Below are 25,307 nucleotides of genomic sequence, written 5' to 3'. Positions count from 1 at the left end.
TGATTCAATTTTATGTTTCTTCCATCTTTATCCCACACCTTTAATTTCCATTCTCATACATATTCCCTGAATTTCTGGCTAAATTAGAAAACTCAAGTAGTTCTTTTGGAGTGTAGTATGCCTCGTGGATCACATTTTGTGCCTCACTTTTTGGGACTGCTAGGACTTGAGTCTAGCCGTAGTTCTAGAAGCCAAGCGGGGTCATGGGAGTGTGTCCTGAGGAGAATCAGCATTGTCTTGTGAGACAACTGCATCAGGGGAGGTCACGATAGATTCCTTAAGCAATGAAAGGTTAGTTCCCTCAGGTGGGGGTGGAGAGGATATATCTACTGGGATGGAGAAAATGCTTTTACGGGCAAAGATGACTCACTGGAATTTAGGAACTCAATGTCCTCAGTGCCATCAAGGTCTTTCCATATGCCCCCATTCCAACTTTCAGGATCCTATTAGTTCCCAATCAATGCCCTCAATTTAGAAGTAGACAACCTGCAAAGTCGAGAATTCAATCTGCATTTTAATTCAGCCACTTACAGGATGTGATTTGGAGTTGATTTTTAACAATCTTGGCTCTGCAGCTACCGGACATAAGGGTCTCTTTCAGGGCAGAAATAGAAAGTTTCAGGTCACTTATGTTACACTTGAGCGGGAATTTGAATTCCTGAGCTCATCCTTTTCTTTTCCCACTTTGTCCAGCAACATTAGGGGCAACTAATCTCATTATACTTGTTATTTTGGCAAATATGTTATAAAGTATCATACGCATGGTCACCCAGATCCTGCTTCTTTTTAGTTTTGGTAGTATTTTGTGCAATTCTATTACTTCATCATGCCATAGACTATCAGTGTTTTATTTACTACTAGAAAGTTATTCCTGTTTTTAATCTAATCAGACTAGAGAACCACTTCCAGAAACCTCAGAACCAATTGTGAAAATGCATTCCTAAGATTGTTTCATTTGAGCCACTTCTAGTACCAGAATCTGTAGCTGTCAGCATTCTCTAGAGACATGGAATCAACAGGTGGGTATATACAAAGACATTTATTATAAGGGATTTGGCTCACATAACTATACAGACTGGCAAATCCAAATCTGCAGTGTAGGCCAGCAGATTCAGGACTCAGGAGGCAGATTACATCTCAAGGCAGTTGGCTAGAGAAGTCCCTCTTGCTTGGGAGCCAGACTTTTTGTTCGATTCAGGCCTTCAACGGATGAAATGAGGTCTACCCACATTATGGAGGGCAATCTGCTTTACTCTACAGATTAAAAATGTTTATCTCAACCCAAAACGGCCACAATTTCTGTTTTAAATACATCAGGTTATTCACAATGAATATTTCAAGGATAAAGAGGGAAAGGAAGCACTAAATAGAGGGACCAACAGTAAGCAAAAAAAACTGAGATTTTTTTTTTCTACAATAATCACAATGTTAATGGGGCTTAAAATGAATTGATGAATATTTTAAAATCCTAGTTTCGGCCGGGCGCGGTGGCTCAAGCCTGTAATCCCAGCACTTTGGGAGGCCGAGACGGGCGGATCACGAGGTCAGGAGATCGAGACCATCCTGGCTAACACGGTGAAACCCCGTCTCTACTAAAAAATACAAAAAACTAGCCAGGCGAGGTGGCAGGCGCCTGTAGTCCCAGTTACTCGGAGGCTGAGGCAGGAGAATGGCATAAACCCGGGAGGCGGAGCTTGCAGTGAGCTGAGAACCGGCCACTGCACTCCAGCCTGGGCGACAGAGCGAGACTCCGTCTCAAAAAAAAAAAGAAAAAAAAAATCCTAGTTTTTATATACTATATATTTGTCATATTGCTTTTCACATTAATGTAATCCAGGTACTAGCTGTGGCCTTCCTCTCTCCCTTGGAGATCTAGGCAAAAATGTTTCAAAACCTCTGGGTTCTCTGCCTGCATAAGTCCGAAGTCTGGTTCAGTATTTCTGCTAATTTCTTTTCTTTTTTTTTTTTTGAGATGGAGTCTCGCTCTGTCGCCCAGGCTGGAGTGCAGTGGTGGGCAATCTCGGCTCACTGCAAGCTCTGCCTCTCGGGTTCATGCCATTCTCCCGCCTCAGCCTCCTGAGTAACTGGGACTACAGGCACCCGCCACAGCGCCCGGCTAATTTTTTGTATTTTTAGTAGAGATGCGGTTTCACCGTGATCTCGATCTCCTGACCTTGTGATCTGCCCGCCTCGGCCTCCCAAAGTGCTAGGATTACAGGCGTGAGCCACCATGCCCGGCCTTCTTTTTTTTAAAGATAGCATCTCACTCTGTCACCCAGGCTGGAGTGCAGTGGTGCAATCATAGCTCACTGCAGCCTTAAACTCTTGGGCTCAAGTGATCCTCCTGTCTTAGTCTCCCAATTTGCTAGGATTATAGAGGTGAACCACCACACCTGGCCTCCCTGCTAATTTCTAACACTAATAAATTCTCACCTCTTCTGCTTCTAGAGCTCTGTGTTGTCCAACCCGTGGTGGTTCCAGACCACAGTGGCCCCAACTGGAGACTTTTCATTTGACTTCTACAAGAAAAACCCATATCAAGCCTGAGTCTGACAGGCTTTACCAGACACATTGGGCCAGGGAAAGTGTTACAATACTTAGTCCATATCCTCCTGCCACCTTTCAAGTTTCTTCTCTCTTTTACCTGCCCCTTCTCTGAGTGCCAAAACTCCAATTTTTGTACTTCTATGCAAACCAATTTCACCACCCAGGTGAATTAGCTTGCACTCTCTAAATTTTGTTACTAGACTCTTTCCTTTGCAAGGGATAAGAATTTAGTCTAAACCAGCTTAGGGCAAAAGGAAACTTTTGGCCGGGAGCGGTGGCTCAAACCTGGAATCCCAGCACTTTGGGAGGCCAAGGCGGGTGCATCACGAGGTCAAGAGATTGAGACCATACAGGCCAACATGGTAAAATCCCGTCTCTACTAAAAATACAAAAATCAGCCAGGTGTGGTGGCACACATTGGTAGTCCCTGCTACTCGGGAGGCTGAGGCGCTACTCAAAGGCTGAGGTGTGAGAATCGCTTGAACCCGATAGGTGGAGGTTGCAGAGAACCGAGATGGCGCCACTGCACTCCAGCCTGGCAACAGAGAGAGACCCTGTCTAAAAAAAAAAAAGAAAAGAAACTTTTTTGGCTCACAGAATCAAAGGACAGACTTAATCAAACTGCAGGAAGAGAGGGATTTAACTGGAACCAGGGAATTAACCCTGCTTCTCTCATTGTCTACTGGCAACAAGTCCCAATTCTTATCTTTTAGCGTTCACGCACTGGAAAGATGCAGTCTTAAATTTCTTACGGTTCAAAGCTCAAAAATGCTGGTAAGGCTGGGCGCAGTGACTCACACCTATAATCCCAGCACTTTGGAAGGCCGAAGTGGGCAGATCACCTGAGGTTAGGAGTTCGAGACCAGCCTGGCCAACATGGTGAATCCCCGTCTCTACTAAAAACACAAAAACCATCAGGGTGTCACGGCAGGCACCTGTAATCCCAGCTACTCGGGAAGCTGAGGCAAGAGAATCGCTTGAACCCGGTAGGTGGAGGTTGCAGTGAGCCAAGATCTTGCCACTGCACTCCAGCCTGGGTGACAGAGCGAGACTCCGTCTGAAAAAACAAAAACAAAACAATAACCACCCCCGCCACACACACACACACCAACATGCTGGTTGAGGATTCTAAATGGCTTAACTTGGCCAGCTATCCCTGAACTGCCTATGGTGTACATGTTCCTATAACGCACCTCCCAGAAAAACCAGAGGGGCTGTTTCCAGGTAAAAGGAGGCATTTCACCACAGACATAATACTTTGGAATAGTTTTGACTATCCTTAAGTAAAACACGGGATGACAATTTCTCTAATTTCCACACTAGTAGTTTAAACAAAGTAGTCATCAGACCACAGAGGAGGGGCAATAAATACTGCCTGCGAGGTAACTCGGAGAAATACTTTCACAGAGGCCTCTTGAGGTGAGCATTTAGCACTGTGTGTGCTGTGTGTCAAACCAAGAGGGGATTCAGGGAGACTTCCAGGTTTGAGCAAACGGACAAATAAACCTCCTCGTCTAGACCTCTCCTTACATATGAAAAAAATTCGTTTGAGACCACCAGAAAACAAAAGATAAAAGTATCGTGTTAGAACAAGGACGGATTAAGAATGACCTTTGCTTGAACTGAAACAGAAGCTATGTGCATAAGTGACTTAACCCTTCTATAACTTGGCTTTCTTATTTACACGAGGGTGCTAACAGTACCCTCACAAGGCTCAAGTGATGATTACATAGGGCAATCCCTTAGTCAATGTCTTGGTACACTGTAAACGCTCAGAAAATGCTGGAAAATCATATTAGCAATTAGTTTATACCCATAACTGTAGCTAGAAGGTTGTATTGGATGCTAAATGCCGGCTAGATTCCATTCGGCAATTATTATAATTATTTATTTGCATAAATAACAAGCAAATTGTTGGTGCAAACCAGCCATTATTACTGTAAAATACTTTAAAATGCTCCTTTCGATAGTCCAGGTACGTACTGTGGCACAAAACCAGGAGAAACCAGGAAATGGAAATAACGAGTGAGTTTTGATGCTTCGATTCTATCCTAGATAGAGATGGGTGAGAATGGAGGCAAAAGAAGACATGTTCTTCCAAACAAGAGGTAACCAAACGGGCAAGGGAGACCTCCCCCCGGGCAGGCAGAGTGCAGAGATTCTGTGCCCAGGGAGCCGGAGGGCTTGGGGCTGGGAGACCCCGGCGGAGCCGCGGCAGAGTAGTCGCCCATGAGCCCCCGCGACTCAGACGCGCTCAGCTTCGCGCTCCGTGGCTGGGACCACCGAGGGCGAGCTGCAGCCTTCGCCACCCAGTCCGCTGCCGGACCCCGCCTCCGACAAGCAGCCCGGCCAGGCCCTTTTCCGCCGCTCCCTCGCCCAGCCGAGCCTCCTTCCCACAGCGGCGGCGCCGTGACGTCACCTCCGGTCTCAGGGGCGCACGTGGGAGGAAGTGCTGGTGCCCTCAGCCGCCGCTCCCGTCTCTTTGGTTACGCTCGTCAGCCCGCCGGCCGCCGCCTCCAGCCGTGTGCAGCTATGGGAGTCCCGGCGTTCTTCCGCTGGCTCAGCCGCAAGTACCCGTCCATCATAGTCAACTGCGTGGAAGAGAAGGTGAGGAGGCTCCAGGCGGCCGCCACACTCGAGCCGGGGGTCCTGGCACGTCTAGGCCGCGGCCCTCGGGCTCCGCCGCCTGCCCCCCGGGAGCCTTGCCGGAGCTCGCGCCCTGCTGCCAGCCTCGCGAGCAGTCGCAGCCCCACACGCGGTGGGACGCGGGCTGTGGGATTCAGGACCCCGGGGCTGGGGATTCGGGACCCTCGGCTGGGCAAGGGCCTATCCGGTTCTGAACTCGCTGGAGGGCCGCTCCTCCCTTACCCGCTTTTTCCCGGCACCGGAAGACCCCGCCCACTGCTTTGTTTCCTCTCGAGACCGCGCATTTTGGGTCTAGGAAGAGCTCTTGTTCAGAGGCTGATGAGCAATGCATGCCAGGTCGGCTGAGCTAGCGGGTTGTGGATGCACGAAATCGGAGGCCTGCTTTTTGACAACCTTTTAAAGGAATCCCTGGCGGCGAGCTTTTCGTTATCAGTCGTGCCTGAAAGGTTTTCTCCTAGTGTTCAGGACCATTTGTTGTTCTGGTTAGATTGGACGCTGAAAGCAGTATGTCAGGTCCAGGACGAGCGCTATAGAATTCTGAGAAGTTACCCTTCTCTGTGTGCCCCGACTACTGGACAGGGTGGATGCTAGTTGAAAATTTCAAGATTACTGGATATACTTGAGCAGTACAATTTTGTTCTTAATATGTAAGTAGATTTTGGCCATTATTGAGTTTTGTTTTTATTGTTTTCGTCATTTCGTGCGAATTCGATTTTGTACTCTTAATTAGAATTTCTGGATTGGAAATGTTCGGAGGCACATCATGCGTATCTCACTCATTGGTTTTTGAAGGCAGTGCTTGCCTGTCAGTGTGAACTTATTTCTGCTTTTTTTTTTTTTTTTTTAACTTTCTTGGCTTCTATCCAAGGAGGAACCAAAAGGCTTGTTTTAGTGACATTCCCACTATTTCTTGTGTCTTTTTTTCAAAAAGCAACTGCTGAATTGAATGCTTGCTTCCTTTGTAAAATTTTAATCGAACTTTATTGAACTTTCACGTGGGTTAAACAAAAAGCAACAGTTCTTGCTCTACCCCTTCTCATCCCATTTCTCCACTTTTTAACTGTTTTGGTTCTAAGTATACTTATACTTTATCGCTTTTAGATCTGTTGAATTCTAGCTGGATAGGAGAGGATTTAGTCACTTATTCAGCCTCCCTCTATACTCTTAATGGAGTAAATCACTATATATATTGTATTGGTAAGCGTTGTAAAGAAGTAATTTGCCTTTTTCATTCCATCACCTGTGTAAAGTATCCCTTGACTTAATGCTTTCTAAGGTCGATCTTAGCTTTTCTTCCCTTTCACCTCAAGTTTGTCAGCTATACTTTGCGTTGTGAGCATCCCCAATTAAATGATCAGGGCTTTGACTATACAGATTTAAAAAGCTGAAAAATCAAATCGGATAGTTGAGTGTTGACACTGTGTGGATTCAAGTTATGTACTGCGATTTTGTTTTTTGTGCTGCTTTTGTCTTTTTACCTGGGTGTGCCTTTCTTTTTCCACTTTACATCTTTCTGCGCCCAAACTCTGTTTTACCAGGTAGTCTATCAAGAGTCATCTTTCTTCTTGAAGAGTCCTCCTTGGGGTCTTCTTTATTTTTGTTGCTGTCACACCTGGCTATTCTGTAGGCTTGCTGGAAAGCTGCATCTGGGATTTTGTTATTATTATTGCTGTCATATCTTTCTTCAGTGGGAGGTACTGTTTTCTGGATCAGCATCTTCATTTGTTTTAGAAACGGAGTCTTCCTCTGTCTCTTAGGCTGGAGTACAGTGGTGTGATAGTGGCTCACTGCAACCTCCGGCCTCCTGGGTTCAAGCCATTCTCCTGCCTCAGCCTCCGGAGCAGCTAGGACTACAGGTGTGCGCCACCACGCCCAGCTAAATTTTTTTTTTTTTTTTTTTTTTTTTTTTTTTCTTGGGACAGAGTCTCCCCCTTTCCCCCCCCTTCTTTTTTTTTTTTTTTTTTTTTTTTTTTTTTTTTGTATTTTTAGTAGAGACGAGGTTTGCCATGTTGGCTATGCTGTTCTCTGTCCTGACTTCATGTGATCCGCCTGCCTGGGCCCCCTTGTGCTGGGATTACAGGCGTGAGCTATGGCACCTGGCCCATCTTTCTTCCTTTAAATCTTTTCTTAGTTTTTATTCTTAATTCTTGAGAAATGCTGTGTGGGATGTGAGATTTCCGAGTCATTGTAGGCCCCAAAATAGCTCCATTCTACCCTTATACACGTGAATGATCATTAGCTAGGCATGGATTTCGAGGTTTTTTTTTCTTTGAGACGGCGTCTAGCTCTGTCACCCAGGCTGGAGTGCAGTGGTGTGATCTTGGCTCACTGCAACCTCTGCCTCCCGGGTTCAAGCCGTTCTCCTGCCTCAGCCTCCCAAGTAGCTGGGACTACAGGTGCGCCACAATGCCCAGCTAATTTTTGTATTTTTAGTAGAGACGGGGTTTCACCATGTTGGGCAAGCTGATGTTGACCTCCTGACCTCAGGTGATCCACTAGCCTCTGCCTCCCAAAGTGCTGGGATTACAGGCATGAGCCACTGCACCTGGCCAGGAATTCGAGTTTTAGTATTAGGTTCCCTCAAAACTTTGAAAGAAATTGTTCTTTTGTACTCTCTCATCTAGTGGTGTTGATGACAAGTTCGGTGTTAATGTGATATATTTATTTAACCAGCAGTTATATAGCATTTACTGTTGTTTTAAGAACTTTATTAACTTGTTTGATCCTTACAACCACATGACTCCTACTGTTGTAATTATTTTTATTATGTACAAATAATAGAAGCATGATATTTAGAGACGACCAATATTGTTATTATGTTATGGTGGCTCACACCTGTAATCCCAGCACTTTGGGAGGCTGAGGTGGGTGGATCACGAGGTCAAGAGATCCAGACCCTCCTGGCTAACATGGTGAAACCTGTCTCTACTAAAAATACAAAAATTAGCTGCGTGTGGTGGCGTGCCAGTAGTCTCAGCTACTTGGGAGGCTGAGGCAGGAGAATCCCTTGAACCCGGGAGGCGGAGGTTGCAGTGAGCTGAGATCGGGCCACTGCACTCCAGCCTGGTGACAGCACGAGACTCCGTCTCAGAAAAAGAATGATTATTATTGTTTATTATTATTACAGATGAGAAAATGGAAACACAGCAGGGTAGAGTATCATGACCAAGGTCACTCAGCTGATAAATGTCAGAGCTAGTGTGGAAACCAGAAGGACTTAATTTCTATGCTTGTATGCTTTCATTCTTTTGTGATCAGTTTTCCTTTCTAGATTTTAAAAGATCTTTTCTTCATAGTGTAAACTTTCATTATTAGGTACCTAGGTATAGATGTTATTTTAAATTCTGAGATCCGGCCACTGCACTCCAGCCAGGGCGACAGAGCAAGATTCCGTCTCAAAAAAAAAAAAAAAAAAAAAAAAAAAAATTAAATTCAAATTCATTTTGATCAGTACGTGGCTCACTCTTTGAGTCTGGGGTCTTATGTTCTTCGGTTTTAGGGAATGCTGATTAATGATTTCTTCTTGACGTTTTTCTCTTCCCTTTCCAGACTCAGGATACTGGTCCTCCTTGACTCATGTGTTCTTATTTTTATTTTCTCTCTCATTCTCTGGCTTTCCTTGAAACCTCCACCAGCCTTTGGCCTTTTTGCAGCTTTGTTGAGGTATACTTTACATAGAATCAACTGGAGGTAATTAAAGGGTTAAATTTTTTTTTTTTTTTTTTTTTTTTTACTTTCTTTAAAGATGAGATCTTGCTCTGTCACCAGGCTGGAATGTAGTTTGCAATCACAGCTCACTGCAGCCTCAAACTCCTGGGCTTGAAGTGTATAATTTAATACAGTGCATACATCTGTGAAACCAGCATAACCAAGACAGTGAACGTGACCTCCAAAACATTCCTTCTGCCCTTTTGTAGTTCCTCTCTACCATCCCTCCCTGCCACCTGTCTTGTCAACCACTGACTGATTTGCTTTCTGACCCTATCGATAAGTTTTCATTTTCTATAATTTTTTATAAATGAGATTATATAGTATATACTCATTTTTTTGCCTCAGTTACTTTCATTCGTCTTATTTACTTTGAAGTTCATCCATTATTGTATGTGTAAGTAGTTTCTTTTTTTTTTTTAACTTGTTTTTTGAGACGGAGTCTCACTCTGTTGCCCAGGCTGGACTGCAGTGGTGCGATCTGGGCTCACTGCAAACTCCACCTTCCGGGTTCAAGCAATTCTCCTGCCTCAGTCTCCCGAGCATCTGGGATTACAGGCGCATGCCACCACACCTGGCTAATTTTTGTATTTTTAGTTGAGACGGAGTTTCACCATGTTGGCCAGGCTGGTCTTGAACTCCTAACCTCAAGTGGTCTGCCTGCCTCATCTTTTAATTTTTGGATAGTATTCTGTGTGTAGATACACCACATTTTATTTATTTATTCAGATGATTGATGAACATTGGGATTGTTTCCAGTTTTGACTTTCAGAAAAGAAACCTATGAACATCTGTGTACAAGTCTTTGTAGGGACATACACTTTCGTTTATTTGGGGGAAAAAAGATTAGGAGTGAAATGGTTGGTTTGTATAGTAGGTGTGTGGTTACTTAAATAGAAAAACCTGCCAGACTTTTTTTTTTTTCATACTGGTTGTGCCATTTTACATTGGCATCAGCAGCATATCAGGGTTCCAGTTGCTCAACTTCCTCACCAACACTTGATATGGTTAGCCCTTTTAGTTTTAGGTATTCCAGTGTACTGTTACCTTATTGTGGTTTTAAGTTGCATTTCCCTCAGATGCTTGTTTGCTTTCTGTATATTATCACGGGTGAGGTGAGGCATCTCTTCAGATCTTTTGCCCATTTTTACCTTCGGTTGTCTTACTTAAATGTAGAGTTTGTTACAGATTCTGGATGGAAATCTTTAGTTTGATATATCTTTTGCTAATATTTTCTTTTAATCTGTAGCTTGTCTTTTTACTTCTTAACAATGTCTTGGGAGCAAACATTTAAAAATTTTAATGAAGTCTGATTAATTTTTTCCCTTTATATTTCTGCTTTTTGTATTTAAGAAATCCTTTGTCAAAGCTAAGGTCTCTTGTGTTTTCTTAGAGAAGTTTTGTAGTTTTAGTTCATTCTGTGGTTTCCATTTTTTGGTCTAATTATATGGTGAATTATCGGTCTTTAAATCCTAAAGCCACCTTGCATTCCTTGGATAAACCCCACTTGATCATGTTGTATTATTTTTATATACTGTTGAACTCAGTTTGCTAAAGTTTTCTTGAGAATTTTTATGTCTCTGGTCACAGAAGATATTTGTAGCACTCTTAATGTCTAGTTATAGATGTCAGAATAATGTTGACCTCAAATTGAGTTCCTTCAGTTTTTTGGAAGAGTTTGTATAGAGTTAGTGTTGTTTCTTCCTAAAATATTTGATAGAATTTACCAGCGAAGCCATCTGGACTTGGAGTTTTGTGGGAAGGCTTTAAGCTGCAAATTAAGTTTCTTTAGTAGATCTAGAACTATTGAGATTACCTATTTATTTATTTTTGGATGAGCTTTTTTAGTTTGTATCTTTCACAGATTTTTTCCATTTCATCTAAGTCAAGCTTGTCCAACCTGTGGCCTGCAAGCTGCATGTGGCCCAGGATGCTTTGAATCCTGCCCAGCACAAATTCTTAAACTTTCTTAAAACATCATGAGATTTATGCACAGACCTTTTCTTTTTTTTCAGCTCATCAGCTATCGTTAGTATTAATGGCCCAAGACAGTTCTTCCAAAGTGGCCCAGGGAGGCCAAAAGATTGGACACCCCTAATCTAAGTAGTTGAATTGGCTGACATAAAGTTGTTCATAGTATTTTCTTACTATCCTTTTTTTTGTTATTAAAATGTTTTCACTCCTTCTGTTTTTACTTCTCTTTTGTTTTTTCTTCCTGACTATTAACTTATTATTATCCTTTTAATATTGTTAGAATCTGTAGTGGTGTTACCTCTTTCATTCCTGATACTTGTAATTCTACTCTCTTTGTTTTGTCCCATTATCAGTCTGGCTATACTGTTCTCAGATAACTAGCTTTTGGTTTCATTGATTTTCTTTATCGTTTTTCTGTTTTCTGTTTCTTTGATTCTGCTCTTATATTTATTTCTTTGTTATGTTTACTTTGGGTTTAACTTGTTTTTTCTCCTCCTTGTTTATTAAGGTAGAAGCTGAGGTCATTGCTTTGAGACATTTCTTCTTTGATACAGATCTTGAGTGCCATAAGTTGCCTTCTAGATATTGTTTAAACAGTGTGCCACAAATATTGACATGTTGTATTTTCATTTTCATCCACTTAGAAATATATTCTAGAACTCCCTTTGGCCCATTGGTTATTTAAGAGTGTTACTTAATTTTCACACACGGGAGATTTTGCAGGTATTTTTTCCTGATAGTGATTTTTAATTTAATTCACTTATCAGAGATCATACTTAATTTGAGTTCTGCTGAAGTTTATGAGACTGGTTCAGAATATGGTCTCTATAAACGTTTTATGTGCATTTGAAAAGGATAGATTTTCTGCTGCTGTGAAATTTTGACTATAACTTTTGGATTTTCCTGTTTCTCCTTTCAGTTCTATTGGTTTTTGCTCCGTGTATTTTGAAGCTCTTTTATTAGGTACATAAGTGCTTAACATTGTTCTAGTTTTTTGATGAATAATACGCTTATGAAATGACCTTCACTATTTTTGGTTAATATTTGCTCAGAAATCTATTTTATTCATCGTTAATACAGCCAGTTATTCTGATTAGTGTTAGCATAGTGTATTTTTTTCTATCCTTTTATTTTAGTCTGTTTGCATCTTTATGTTTACAGTGGACATTTTTGTAGGTAACATAACAGTTGGGTCTGGCTTTTTAATACAATTTGAGAATCTCTGCCCCTCTTTTATTGGGATAAAACATACATAACATAAAATTACCTTTTGACTGTTTTAAGTGTACAATTCAATGGAACAAAGTATGTTCACGTTGTTGTGCAACTGTCACCAATGTCTATTTCCAGAACAATTTTATGATCCCAAACAGAAATTCTACCCATTAAACAGTAACTCCTTGTCCTCCTCCCCACTTTCTGTCTTTATAAATTTGCCTATTCTAGCTACCTTATGTAAATGTAATCGTAATATTTTTCCTTTTGTGTCTGGCTTATATCTCTTAGCATAGTGTTTTCAAGGTTTGTCCATGTTGTTGCATGTCTCAGAATTTTATTCCTTTTTAAAGCTGAATGATACTCCCATTGTATGTGGGAGTATATGGGAGTATATGTCACACTCTGGACACTTTTGACTGGTTCTACCTTTAGGCTATTATGAATAACACTGCTGTACACATTGGTGTACAAGTATCTTTTTTAGTCCCTGCTTTCAATTCTTTTGAGTATGTACCTATGAGTGGAATCATTGGATCATGTAATTCTGTGTTTAGCATTTTGAGGAACCACCAAATTGTTTTTCTTTTTTTTTGAGACGGAGTCTTGCTCTGTCGCCCAGGCTGGAGTGCAGTGGCCGGATCTCAGCTCACTGCAAGCTCCGCCTCCCAGGTTTACGCCATTCTCCTGCCTCAGCCTCCCGAGTAGCTGGGACTACAGATGCCCGCCACCTCGCCCGGCTAGTTTTTTTGTATTTTTTTTTTTTTAGTAGAGACGGGGTTTCACCGTGTTAGCCAGGATGGTCTCGATCTCCTGACCTCATGATCCGCCCGTCTCGGCCTCCCAAAGTGCTGGGATTACAGGCTTGAGCCACCGCGCCCGGCCTGTTTTTCTAGTCTGCTTTGTAATTGGGCCATTTAGAACATTTATATTTAAAATGATTATTAATGGCCAGGCACGTTGGCTCATGCCTGCAATCCCAGCACTTTGAGAACCCAAGGAAGATGGATCATTTGAGGCCAGGAGTTTGAGAGCAGCCTGGACAGCATAGTGAAACCCTGTCTCTACTAAAAAAGTGACAAAAAAAAAAAATTAGCCGGGCATAGTGGTACGACACCTGTAAACCCAGCTACTCAGGAGGCCGAGGCACAAGAATCACCTGAACCCGGGAGACTGAGGTTGTAGTGAGCTGAGATCCGGCCACTGTACTCCAGCCTGGGCGACAGAGCGAGACTCCGCCTCCTGGGTTCACGCCATTCTCCTGCCTCAGTAGCTGGGACTATAGGTGCCTGCCACCACACCCAGCTAATTTTCTGTATTTTTTTTTTTTTTTTTTTTTAGTAGAGACAGGGTTTCACCGAGTTAGCCAGGATGGTCTTGATCTCCTGACTTCCTGGGATTACAGGTGTGAGCCACTGCACCTGGCTTTAGGTTGTGTTTTTATGATTTCATTTTATTCTCTTTGTTCACTTACTAAGTACTCATTACTGATTCAATCATCAGCTTCTTCACTTCATGTACTTTAACTGCTTGGCTCATGCAGTCTTCCATTTATCAGCTTTCTGACCATCGGAAAATGACTTTTTAAATGCCTAAACTCTGGAGAGCTGGAGCTTCTTGTTAAAACTAAACCCCAAGATAAATTTTTTTTTTTTTTGAAGATGGAGTCTTGCTCTGTTGCCCAGGCTGGAGTGCAGTGGCACAATCTCTGCTCACTGCAACCTCCGCCTCCTAGGTTCAAGCTATTCTCCTTCCTCAGCCTCCCAAGTAGCTGGGACTACCAATGTGCACCATGACGCCCGGCTAATTTTTGTGTTTTTAGTAGAGGTTTCACCACGTTGGCTAAGCTGATCTTGAACTCCTGACCTCAGGCGATCTGCCTGCCTCAGCCTCCCAAAGTGCTGGGATTACAGGCATGAGCCACCATGCCTGGGCCCTAGATAAATTAAATAACACAGTTTAATTGAGCAGTGAACAATTTGCCAATTGAGTGGCCCTCAGAACCAGAAGAGGTTTAGGGAGCTCTCAAAAACAGAAGTGAGATACAGAAACAGTTTGATCTTCGGCTTATTTGAATATGGCCAGGTAAGTTGGCAACCTGTGATTGACTGAAGCTCAACTGCTGTGATTGGCCGAGACTCTGCTTTCTGTTACAAAAGCATGCTCCTAAGTTAGGCTTTTCCTTAATGGACTTTATATAAGTAATATTGCAGTTCTTCAAGTGAAGAATCAGGAAGGAGCCATTCTCAGGCCAAAGTTGGTGTAAGTTATCACACTACGCTACACTGTGCTGCTCCCTACAGTTTTCCCCTCTGGTGATCTCTGTGCAAGGGCTGAAACCAGAAGGCTGTGTGTCCTCATTTTTATCAGCTGGGAATGTGTGTGTTGGGTGACTCAATTTTTTGCTGCTCTGTGCATGTCCACAAATGACTGCGAAAGTACCATGATTATTAATTTTGGGGTTAAAAATAAATTTCAGTGAGTAGACATATTTGCAAATACGGGATTCATGAATGGTGAAAGTTGGCTATGTGTGTATCACAGAGGGTGGTTGTGTGGATTAGATGTATTAATACCAGTTATACATTCCTAGTATAGAAGCATTTGCTAAATGGCAACTATTTGGGAAATCTGATTTCAGAATTTTATTTGGTGAATTAATTTTTAGTACTTTATGTGTCCAAGTAAAGGCAGAGATGTTTTTGAGTCTAACTCTTGGTGATACTGCGTTGTAGTGTACAGTGTGGTCTTACTGTGTTCATGTAATGAAATCCAGGTTTTCTCCACTGCCTCTTTTCTCTCTTCCATTTCATTGAGTACTACTTTTGTGATAGGCATCACTCTCAGGGAAGGGAGAAAAATAATAAGACGGACAATTTATCCTTACCCTACATTCTATTTTCTCCAATATGATTTTTTTTTGGAGCTGGTTACCACATTCTTTAAACAGCTTTGTTGAGATATGATTTGTATACAATAAAGTTCACCCATTTAAAGTGTACAACTCAATGATTTTTAGTATTTTCACAAATGTGCACATCCATCGCCACAGTCAATTTCAGAACATCTTAATCACCTTGAAAAGAAACTTGTACTCTTTAGCTATTGTCCCTCTATCTGCTGTCACCTTTTCTCCCAACCTTAAGCAACCACTAATCTACTTTATGTCTGTATAGATTTTTCCTAGTCTGGACTTTCACATGAGAGGAATCTATAGAATATGGTCGTTTCTGGCTGGCTTCTTTCACTTAACATTATGTTTTCAAAGTTCACCCATGTTGTAGCATGTTTCAGTACTTTATTATTTGCTTATGGCCAAATACTGTGACATTGTATGGATATACCACATTTTGTTCATCCATTTATCTGTTGATAAACATTTGAACAGTTTCTATCTTTTGGCTATTATGAATAATGCTGTTTTAAACATTCATGTTACGTTTCTATGTAGATATGTTTTCATTTTTCTTGGGTGTATACCTAGGGGTAGAGTTGCTGGATTACATGGTTTAATCATTTGAAGAACTGCCAGCCGCTTTCCCAGGTTCTCGCTCTGTTGCCCAGGCTGGAGTACAATGGCATGATCATAGCTCACTGCAGCCTTGAACTCCTGGGTTCAAGCGATTCTCCTGCCTCAGTCTCCCAAATGTCTTGGACTAGAGGCATGTGTCACTATGCTTGGCTCTTTTTTTTTTTTTTTTTTTTTTTTTTTTTTTAAAAGAGATGGAGTTTGCCTGTGTTGACTGGTCTTGAACTCCTAGCCTCAAGTGATTGCACTATTTTATATTCCCACCAGTAATGTATGAGGGTTCCAGTTTTTCCACATTTTTGATGTGAAGCATGTTTACTGTGTGCTGCTTACCAGCTTGTCTGAGTCTGATGAGATAAGACATCCATGTACAGTGTTACAACAAGAGGGTTTATTATTTACAAATAGACACTAAAGGACAACAGAAGCCTAGGATTCATTCTGAATGGGTCCCCCATGGCTCAGGAAATGGGCCCAGGGCAGATAGAATCTTGACTGCAGGGGCCACACTTGCATGGTGGCAGAGGAACCCCAAAAGGCAGCCCACTCTGGGTTATACACCTCAGGGTTCATGTGACACACTGAGCTAATGCTTTGGAAAACGTCCTGCTTCCAGGGGTGAAAGGTACAAAGCCCACCTTGTCCCAGGCAGTAGTGCCATCACTCAAGATGTTACATTCCTGGGAGGGACAGGAGCAAGGCTGGACAAGGAGCAAGGCTGGACATTTTCAGGCAGTTCTTCCCTTTTTCAGGATATTGCATTCCCATCACATTCTACAGTCACTTTTGAGAACTATGAGCAAGAAAAGGAACTGAATTGGTCCAAGGCCAGCCAAAGAAGTATCCCACATTTGCCAACACTTGCTACCTGACTTGGCTTTAGCCATTCTAGTGGGTGTGTGACGTGGTATCTCCTGTGGTTTTGATTTGCATTTTCCTGATGACTAGTGGTATTGAGCATCTTTTCATGTGCTTACTGGCCGTCTGTGTATCTTTTGGAGAAATGTCTATTTAGGTTCTTTGTCTCCTCTTCCCCCTTTTTCTTTGAGACAGGGTCTCACTCTTGTTACCCAGGCTGGAGGATAGTGGCACAATCTCAGCACACTGTAACCTCCATCTCCTAGGGTCAAGTCATCCTCCCACCTCAGCCTCCTGAGTAGCTGGGACTACAGACAGGCACTACCACGCCTGGCTAACTTTTTGTATTTTGGGTTGAGACAGAGTTTTGCCATATTGCCCAGGCTGTTCTGAACTCCTGAGCTCAGATGATCCACCTGCCTCAGCCTCCCAAAGTGTTGGGATTACAGGCGTGAGCTGCCATACCCGGACTCTTTGCCCTTATAAAATTGGGTTGTCCTGTTATTGAATTGTAAGAGTTTTAAAGAATATATTCCGAATATAAGCCCCTTATGAGATAAATGATTTGCAAATATTTTCCCACATTCTGTGGATTGTCTTTCCACTTTCTTGATGGTGTCCTTTGAAGAATAAAAGTTTAAAATTTTGTCCGGGTGTAATCCCAGCACTTTGGGAGGCTGTAATCCCAGCAGTTTGGGAGACTGAGGTGGGCGGATCACTAGAGGACAGGAGTTTGAGACCAGCCTGGCCAACATGGTGAAACCCCGTCTCTACTGAAAATACAGAAAAATAGCTGGGCATGGTGGCGGGCGCCCGTAATCCCAGTTACTCGGGAGGTTGAGGCAGGAGAATGGCTTGAACCCAGGAGGCAGAGGTTGCAGTGAGCCAGGATTGCGCCATTGCACTCCAGCCTGGGAAACAAGAGCACAACTCAGTCTCGAAAAATAAACAAAAAAGTTTAAAATTTTGATGATGAAGTGCAGTTCATCTGCTTTTTTCTTTTATCGTTTGTGCTTTTGGTGGCATATCTAAGAATTCCACTGCCGAATTCAAGGTCACAAAGTTTTACACCTGTTTTTTGGAAGAGTTTTATAGTTTTAGCTCTTAAATGTAGGTTCATGATCCATTTTGAGTTGTTTGAGTTGAGTTGAGTTAAGGTGTGAAGGTGTGTCCAGCTTCACTTTCTTGCATTGGCTCTCCAGTTGTCCTTTGCCATTTGTTGAAGACTGTTCTTTTCTCCATTAAATGATCTTGACACCACGTAAAAATCAGCTAATAATAGCTACGTGCATTTATTTCTGGACTCAGTTCCATTCCGTTGATCTAAATGTTTATCCTTGTCCCAGGACCACACTGCCTTGATTACTGTTGCTTTGTAGTAAGCTTTGAAATCAGGAAATAGAGTATGATTCCTACTTTATTCTTTTCCAGGATTATTTTGGCTATTATGGCTGCCTTGCAATTTTATATGAAATTTTATAAGCAACTTGTCAGGTTCTACAAATAAATCAGCTAGGATTCTGGTATAGATCACATTGAATTTGTCAATCAGTTTGAGGAGTATTGTCATCTTAATGTTGAGTCTTCTGTTCCATAAATATGGGATGTTTTCTATTTATTTAGAACTCTGTTGATTTCTGTCAACAATGTTTTATAGTTTTCAAAATATAAATTTTGCATTTCTTTGTTAGATTTAGCCCTAGTTTTTTGATACTATTTTGAGAATGTTTTAATTTTATTTTTGGAATACTCATTGCAGGTGTATAGATATTTAATTTATTTTTACATATTGATTTTGTATCCTATAACCTTGCCGAAGTCGTATATCCTAATAATTTTCTAGTAGATTCCTTAGGATTTTCTATATAGAAAATCATGTCATGTGCAAATGCAGTTTAATTTCTTTTTTTCTAATACCAATACGTTTTCTTTTTCCTGCCTAATTGCCCTGGCTGGAACCTCCAGAATAGAAGTGGCAAGAGCAGGCATCTTTGTCTTGTTCCTGATTTTAGAGGGAAAGCATTTAGGCTTTGACCACCAAGTGTGATGTTAACTGTTGGATTTTTTGTTTTGTTTTGTTTTGTTTTGCAGATGACCTTTATGTTAAGAATTTCCATTCTATTTCTAGTTGAGTATTTTTTTAATCATGAAAGTGTTAGGTTTTCTAATGCTTTTCTGTATAAAGATGATCATGTGATTTTGCGTTGCAATCTGTTCATATGATATGTTTCATTGATTGGTTTTTGGATGTTCAACCAACTTTGCATTTATAGGATAAATCCTACTTGGTTGTGGTATATAATATTTTAATATATTGCTGACTTCTGTTTGCTAGTCCAGTCATCTTGCAGTATCTGTGAGGGATTGGTTCCAGGACCTCCTTGGATGCCAAAATCAATAGAGGCCCAAATTTCTGATATATAATAGTTTAGTATTTGCATATAATCTATGCACATCTTCTCGTATATTCTAAATAATCTCTAGGTTACTTAAATACCTGGTACAATGTAAATGCTGTAGTTGTTGTATCGTTTAGGGAATAATGACAAGAAAAGGTCTGCACATGTTTAGTACCAACACAACTGTCCTTTTTTTTTCCTGAATATTTTCGATCCGTGATTGGCCTATTCCACAGAGTAGAATCAACAGATATGGAGGGCTGACTGTATTCTGTTGAGGATTTTTGCATCCATGCTCGTAAGAGACGCTGGTCTGCAGTTTTTTCTTTCATGTTTTTGTGTGGTCTTGGTATTGGTCATATTGGCCCAATAAAATGTGTTTAGAATTGTTCAGAAGAATTCATGAAGAATTCCTACTAATTCTTCTTTTGAATGTCTAATGTAATTCAGCCGTGAAGCCATTTAGGCTTGGTCTTTCCTTTGTGAATAGTTTGTGGATTACTGATTTAAACTCTTTAACTTGTTATGGGTTTATTCGGATTATCTCTTTTTGAATCATTTTTGGTAGTTTGTATCTTTCTAGTAATTTGTCCATTTCATCTAAGTTATCTAATTTGTTGGTGTATGACTATTTATAGTGTTTCTTTATTATCCTTTTTTTGTTTTTATAAGGTTAACTGTAATGTCCTCTCTCGTCTCTGATTCTAGTAATTTGAGTCTTCCTCCTTTTTTCCTTAATCAAACTAGCAGAAGGTTTGTCATTTTTGGTTGATCTTTTAAAGAACTAGCTTTGTTGGTTTCACTGATTTTCTCTATTTTAAATTTTTTTTTTTTTTTTTTTTTTTTTTTTTTGAGACGGAGTCTCGCTCCTGCACCGCAGGCCCCTGGAGTGCAGTGGCTGGATCTCAGGTCAGCTGCAAGCTCCGGCCTCCAGGTTTACGCCATTCCTCACTCTTCGCCTCAGCCCTCCCAAGTAGGCTGGGACGAGCAGGGCGCCCGCCAATCCTCACCCGCCTAAATTTTTTTTGTATTTTTTTAGTAGAGACGGGGGGTTTGCAGACCCGTGTTAGCGGGCGCAGGAATGGTCTCGATCTCCTGACCTCTGTGATCCCCGCCCATCCTCAAGGAGCCTCCAACAGTGGCCCAAAGTGCTGGGATTACAGGCTTGAGCCACCGCGCCCGGCCTAAATTTTCTTTTCATTTATTTCTGCTCTAATCTTTTATTCTTTCTGCTTGCTTTAGGTTTAGTTTACTCTCTTTTGGTATCTTAGGTGGAAAGTTAGGTAATTGATTTGAGATTTTTTTTAATTTTTCAGAGCCAAATACTTCTGAATAAATATTTCTTAATCTAAGCATTTACAACTATAAATTTCCATCTGAACACTGCTTTATATGTATTCTGTAACATTTTGTATATTGTGTCTTCATTTGTATTGATCCCAAAGTATTTCCTGTTTGATTTCTTCCTAGACCCCTTGGTTATTTAGGACTGTGTTGTTTAATTTCCACATATTTGTGAATTTGACTTTTTTTTTCTCTTAGTGGTTTCTAATTTCATTGTGGTCAGAGGATATACTTTGTATTATTTCTATGCTTTTAATTTTTTCAAGAGCATATTTCATGTACACCTGCGAATATATATTCTGTTGTTAGGTGTAATGTGCTATAAACATCTGTTAGGTCTCTGTTGATAGTGTTGTTAAAGTTATCTGTTTTTATGTTGATCTTCTGTTTTGTTCTATTATTGAAGGTGGAGTATTGAAGTCTCCAACTATCATTGTTGAATTGCCATATGTCTTGTTTTGTGTATTTTGGTGCTGTTATTAGGTGCACCTGTATTTTTAATTGTTACATCTTTTTCTTGATGGATTTACTTTTTATCATTATAAAATGACCTTCTACCTCCAGTAACATTTTTTTATTTGTTTTAGTCTATTTTATCTGACATCAGTATAGCCACTCTAGTTTTCTTGTGGTTGCTGTCTGCATGATTATCTTTTCTCGTCGATTTACTTTTACTCTTTTGGGTCTTTGAATCTCAAGTATATCTCCTGTAAATAACACATAGTTGGATCATGTTTTAAAATCCGCTTTGACAAGCTACTTTTTCGTTGGATTGTTTGATCCATTCACATTTTAATGTAATGATTGATAGAGCTACGTTTTACTTTTTGTTTTTTGTATGTCTCATGCCATTTTTCTCTATTTCTCTTTCATGCTTTCTTTTGCATTGAGAGGCTATTTTCTAATATAGCATTCTAAGTTTTTTCTTTTCTTATTCAGCGGCCAGTTACTAGAAGGATTCTAATTTCATTAGTAATTTTTTCCCACTATATATATTTTTCAAAGTCATTGTTCTAGAGATTACCCTATGTTTCTTATCAGAATCAGATTCAGATTTATACTAGCTTAATTTCAGTAATATATGCTAAAATTTATTGAACTTTACTGCTATATAGTTCAATTCCCACCCCCCCTTTGTATATTATTGTTATTTGACGTAACCCAACAATACTTTTTTTTTTTTTTTTTTGAGGCGGAGTCTCGCTCTGTCGCCCAGGCTGGAGTGCAGCGGCCAGATCTCAGCTCACTGCAAGCTCCGCCTCCCGGGTTTACGCCATTCTCCTGCCTCAGCCTCCCGAGTAGCTGGGACTACAGGCACCCGCCACCTCGCCCGGCTAGTTTTGTATTTTAGTAGAGACGGGGTTTCACTGTGTTAGCCAGGATGGTCTCGATCTCCTGACCTCGTGATCCGCCCGTCTCGGCCTCCCGAAGTGCTGGGATTACAGGCTTGAGCCACCGCGCCCGGCCCCAACAATACTTTTTTTAAGTGTTACTTTACCATCTGCAGCCATTTCCTTAGCCCACTGCAACTTTGTTTCCATCCACCCCTTTTGTGCTATTAGGGCAAATATGTTACACATATATTACATTCTACCTTATAAGCTCAATATTATACTATATAATATTTACACATTTGCTTTTTAATTCAGTTAATAAAGGAGGGGAAAATATACTTGTGTTTATTGTTTGCATGGACTTGCATTACCATCTGGAGTCACTTGCCTTAGTAACTTTAGTAAACTTTTTGTAACTTTATAGCTGGAATAACTTGGTTTAGTAGTTTTTGAAAGTGTGGTCTGTTAGCAACAATTCTGTCAGCTTTTTATTCATCTGAGTCTTTATGTCACCCCGGTTTTGAACCATAGCTTTCCTGGACTGAGAATTCTTGGTTGACAGGGTTCTTTTGTTGTTGTTTGTTTGTTTCCCCTTCTTCACTGCTTTTTATGTTATCCCACTACCTATTGGCCTTCTTTGTTTGTTTGTTTGTTTATTTATTTATTTATTTATTTTGAGATGGAGTCTCACTCTGTCATCCAGGCTGGAGTGCAGTGGCACGATCTTGGCTCACTGCAACCTCCATCTCCTGGGTTCAAGTGATTCTCCTGCCTCAGCCTCCCTAGTATCTGGGGCTACAGGCATGCACCACCACACTTGGCTAATTTTTTATATTTTTAGTAGAGATAGGGTTCCACCATGTTGGCCAGGCTGAACTCGAACTCCTAAGTTGTAGATCTTTCTGGGGATTAGTTTCTGAGGTCAGTGTTTGGTATTTGTGCCAACCCCAGGAGGGCTCCTCCCAGCCATTTTAATGCCTAGTTTTCTTCTGCAAACTAGCTTGTAGTCCAGGCCTGTATCTTCATTAGATCCATTAGTCTCTTTCCAATTGCTTTTCACCATAGCTTGCACTGCTTTGGTTTGTTTGTTTGTATTTGAGACAGGGTCTCACTCTGTTGCCCAGCCTGGAGTGCAGTGGTAGTGGTGTGATCTTGGCCTACTGCATCCTCGACTTCCTGGGCTCAGGTGATTTTCCCACCTCAGCCTCCTGAATAGCTGGGATTACAGATGTGCCACCACACCTGGCTAATTTTTTGTAGAGATGAGGTTTCACCATATTGCCTAGGCTGGTCTCAAACTCCTGGGCTCAAGTGCCCTGTCTGTCTTGGTTTCCCAAAGTGCTCCGAGTATAGTTGTGAGCAACTGTGCCCGGCTTTGTGTGTGTGTGTGTGTGTGTGTGTGTGTGTGTGTGTGTGTGTGTGTGTGTGGAGGGTCTCACTTTGTCACCTAGGCTATGGTTCTGTAGTGGCGCAATCAGCTCACTGTATCTGCCAACTCCTGGGCTCATGCAGCCCTCTGCCTTAATCTCCTAGGTAGCTGGGACTACAGGTACATGCCACTGCACCTGCCTGATTCTTGGTGGGGCTCTGGGACTCTCTATATTCCCCAGGCTGGCCTTAAACTCCTGGTTGCAAGTGATTCCCCCACTTTAGCCTCCCAAAATGCTGATGACCGACCTGAGCCACTGGGCCTCACTCTACTTTCACTGTTTTTGAGAACAGCTGTTTTTTTTTTTTTTTTTCAAACTTTACTGTGCACTTTTGCAAATGAATTTCGTTCTAAAATTTTTACAGGTTTTCTTGAGTTGCTTGCTGTTTGCCCTCAGGATCATTTCCAAAGGCTTTGAATGTTTTTGTTTTAAAAGTAATATTTACCAGTTTCACTGGGGAGCAGGTCATTGAAGCTCTTCATGCTGTCATGTTGGAATAAAATCTTCTGATAAGACTTTATGTAGGGAATGATGATCAATGTCACACACCTTGCCTATTTTGTATCCTGTGTTACTTGATATAGACCTCAGCCCACATCACTTTGAATCTAGTGAAATTACAATTAATTAGTCTAACATACCGGTTAAGGTACCATCTCTTAGGCATGGTTTTAAATCCTAGTTCCTGAACCTGGCAGTAGTGTGACTTTGGAAAAGCCACTTAACCTCTCTAAGCATTTGTGTTCTTAATTGTAAGTGGAATACTTCACACCTCACAAGGTTGTTGTGAGTATAGAATGGAATAATCCATGAGTAAAAGCCCTTGTAACAGTGCTTATCACATGTTAAGTGCTCCATAAATGCTAGTGGTAATTATTAGTCCTCATTCACTAACATCGTATAAAAATGAAGATCTAACACACGTACAACTTGAAAAAATACTAATCATGCACAAGTGTCAAAATGTCTTATTATAGGTTGAATTTTTAAGCCAAAATACTGTAATTTAAAGTTTTCATTAGCCCTTTGGCCATTTCTCTCTAAAATGTCACCCATGTTTTGAATTTCTTTTCCTAGTTCAAGCTTCTTTAAGGGAAATCTAAATCTGAATTGTATGGTTTGGCATGTGACTTCCCTCAGTGGGATACTCCTATGGCCCTGGAATCTCAGACATGATTCGTGGTTTTTCTAATGTTGCTTTTAAATCCTTTGTAGGTTTAAACAAAAATAATGCATCTACTGAGCTATTGGTGGTGGTTTATCTTCATAAGGTTGACTGGGACTGTAGGTTGGCATGAAATTCATTTTAGGACTTCAAAACCTGTGTAATGTATTTTATACAAACATCATTATTTGTATATTTACTTCTTCAAATTCCTTCTTTATCTTGCTTTCTTGGCATTTTCATGCACAATAGAATGATATCCCAACTGCCTATTTGGAATAAATATATCCCCTGCTTTATTATCTATGAAGTCACGAAGGAGCAGGCTTTCTACTAGGCAGAGCTATCTTGACCTGCCAGCCTTCTGGTAGGGGTGCTCTCTGTTCCTTCCTGGGAATTGCTACTCAGCCAGGGCATTGCACTGCCTTTCTAACCTAAGCCTTCACGTTCTCTGGGAGCTCCTTTCTCAAGTTGCCTGGCTCACATGGGACCTGGCTGGGTGAAGGGAGAGGAGAGGGCAGGAGTTGACCCACCTGGCTGTTCCTGTGACTGGCGCTGATGAACCATCCAGAAGCTGTTCCTTGAGTCTCCTCTCTGGGCCTGGAGCCCACTTGTGTTAGCCCACCTTTGGCAGCATATCTCTTCTCACATGTTGGAGGTACTGCGCTCCATCTTCAGTTAGGGCTATTGGTTCCCCATATTTTAGGTATCCCTCATCATTTCTCAGCCACAGAAATTCTGGTTTTCTGCTGTAGTTATACAGTAGATTTGTTTTTTTGGTCCTTCATGCATTCTCGGGGTAGAAAGGGAAGACTGCAGTGTGTGCTCAGTCCGTCATCTGGGGAATCCAAAAAATAATTAAAAGTCACTACTTGAGGCCGGGTGCGGTGGCTCACGCCTGTAATCCCAGCACTTTGGGAGGCCGAGACGGGCGGATCACAAGGTCAGGAGATCGAGACCATGGTGAAACCCCGTCTCTACTAAAAATACAAAAAAAAAAATTAGCCGGGCGTGGTGGCGGGCGCCTGTAGTCCCAGCTACTCAGGAGGCTGAGGCAGGAGAATGGCGTGAACCCGGGAGGCGGAGCTTGCAGTGAGCCGAGATTGCGCCACTGCACTCCAGCCTGGGCGACAGAGCGAGACTCCGTCTCAAAAAAAA

At 41.5% G+C, this 25,307-nt stretch overlaps 1 protein-coding gene and 1 long non-coding RNA gene across 2 annotated transcripts in view; one reads left to right on the top strand and one right to left on the bottom strand.

Moving 5' to 3' along the window:
- Positions 1-1,037: 1,037 nt before the first annotated feature.
- On the bottom strand, positions 1,038-4,617 carry LOC108536439 (uncharacterized). The gene is made up of 3 exons (XR_001887517.1): positions 4,531-4,617; positions 2,434-2,519; positions 1,038-1,254 (listed from the first exon to the last, which is right to left on the bottom strand). It is a non-coding gene; the product is annotated as an uncharacterized LOC108536439 (long non-coding RNA).
- A 37-nt stretch (positions 4,618-4,654) lies between these two features.
- The window catches only part of XRN2 (5'-3' exoribonuclease 2), a 68,475-nt gene continuing 47,822 nt past the window's right edge, over positions 4,655-25,307 (top strand). The window contains 1 exon segment of the mRNA XM_017883177.1: positions 4,655-5,154. Coding sequence (XP_017738666.1) covers positions 4,777-5,154 — 378 coding nt within the window. The 5' untranslated portion in view covers positions 4,655-4,776.

This window comes from Rhinopithecus bieti, unplaced genomic scaffold (genome assembly GCF_001698545.2).
Source record: "Rhinopithecus bieti isolate Rb0 unplaced genomic scaffold, ASM169854v2 scaffold_641, whole genome shotgun sequence".
NCBI classification, from domain to species: domain Eukaryota; kingdom Metazoa; phylum Chordata; class Mammalia; order Primates; family Cercopithecidae; genus Rhinopithecus; species Rhinopithecus bieti.
Note: the sequence above shows the minus strand (reverse complement) of the source record. Positions and strands in the feature narration are given on the sequence as shown.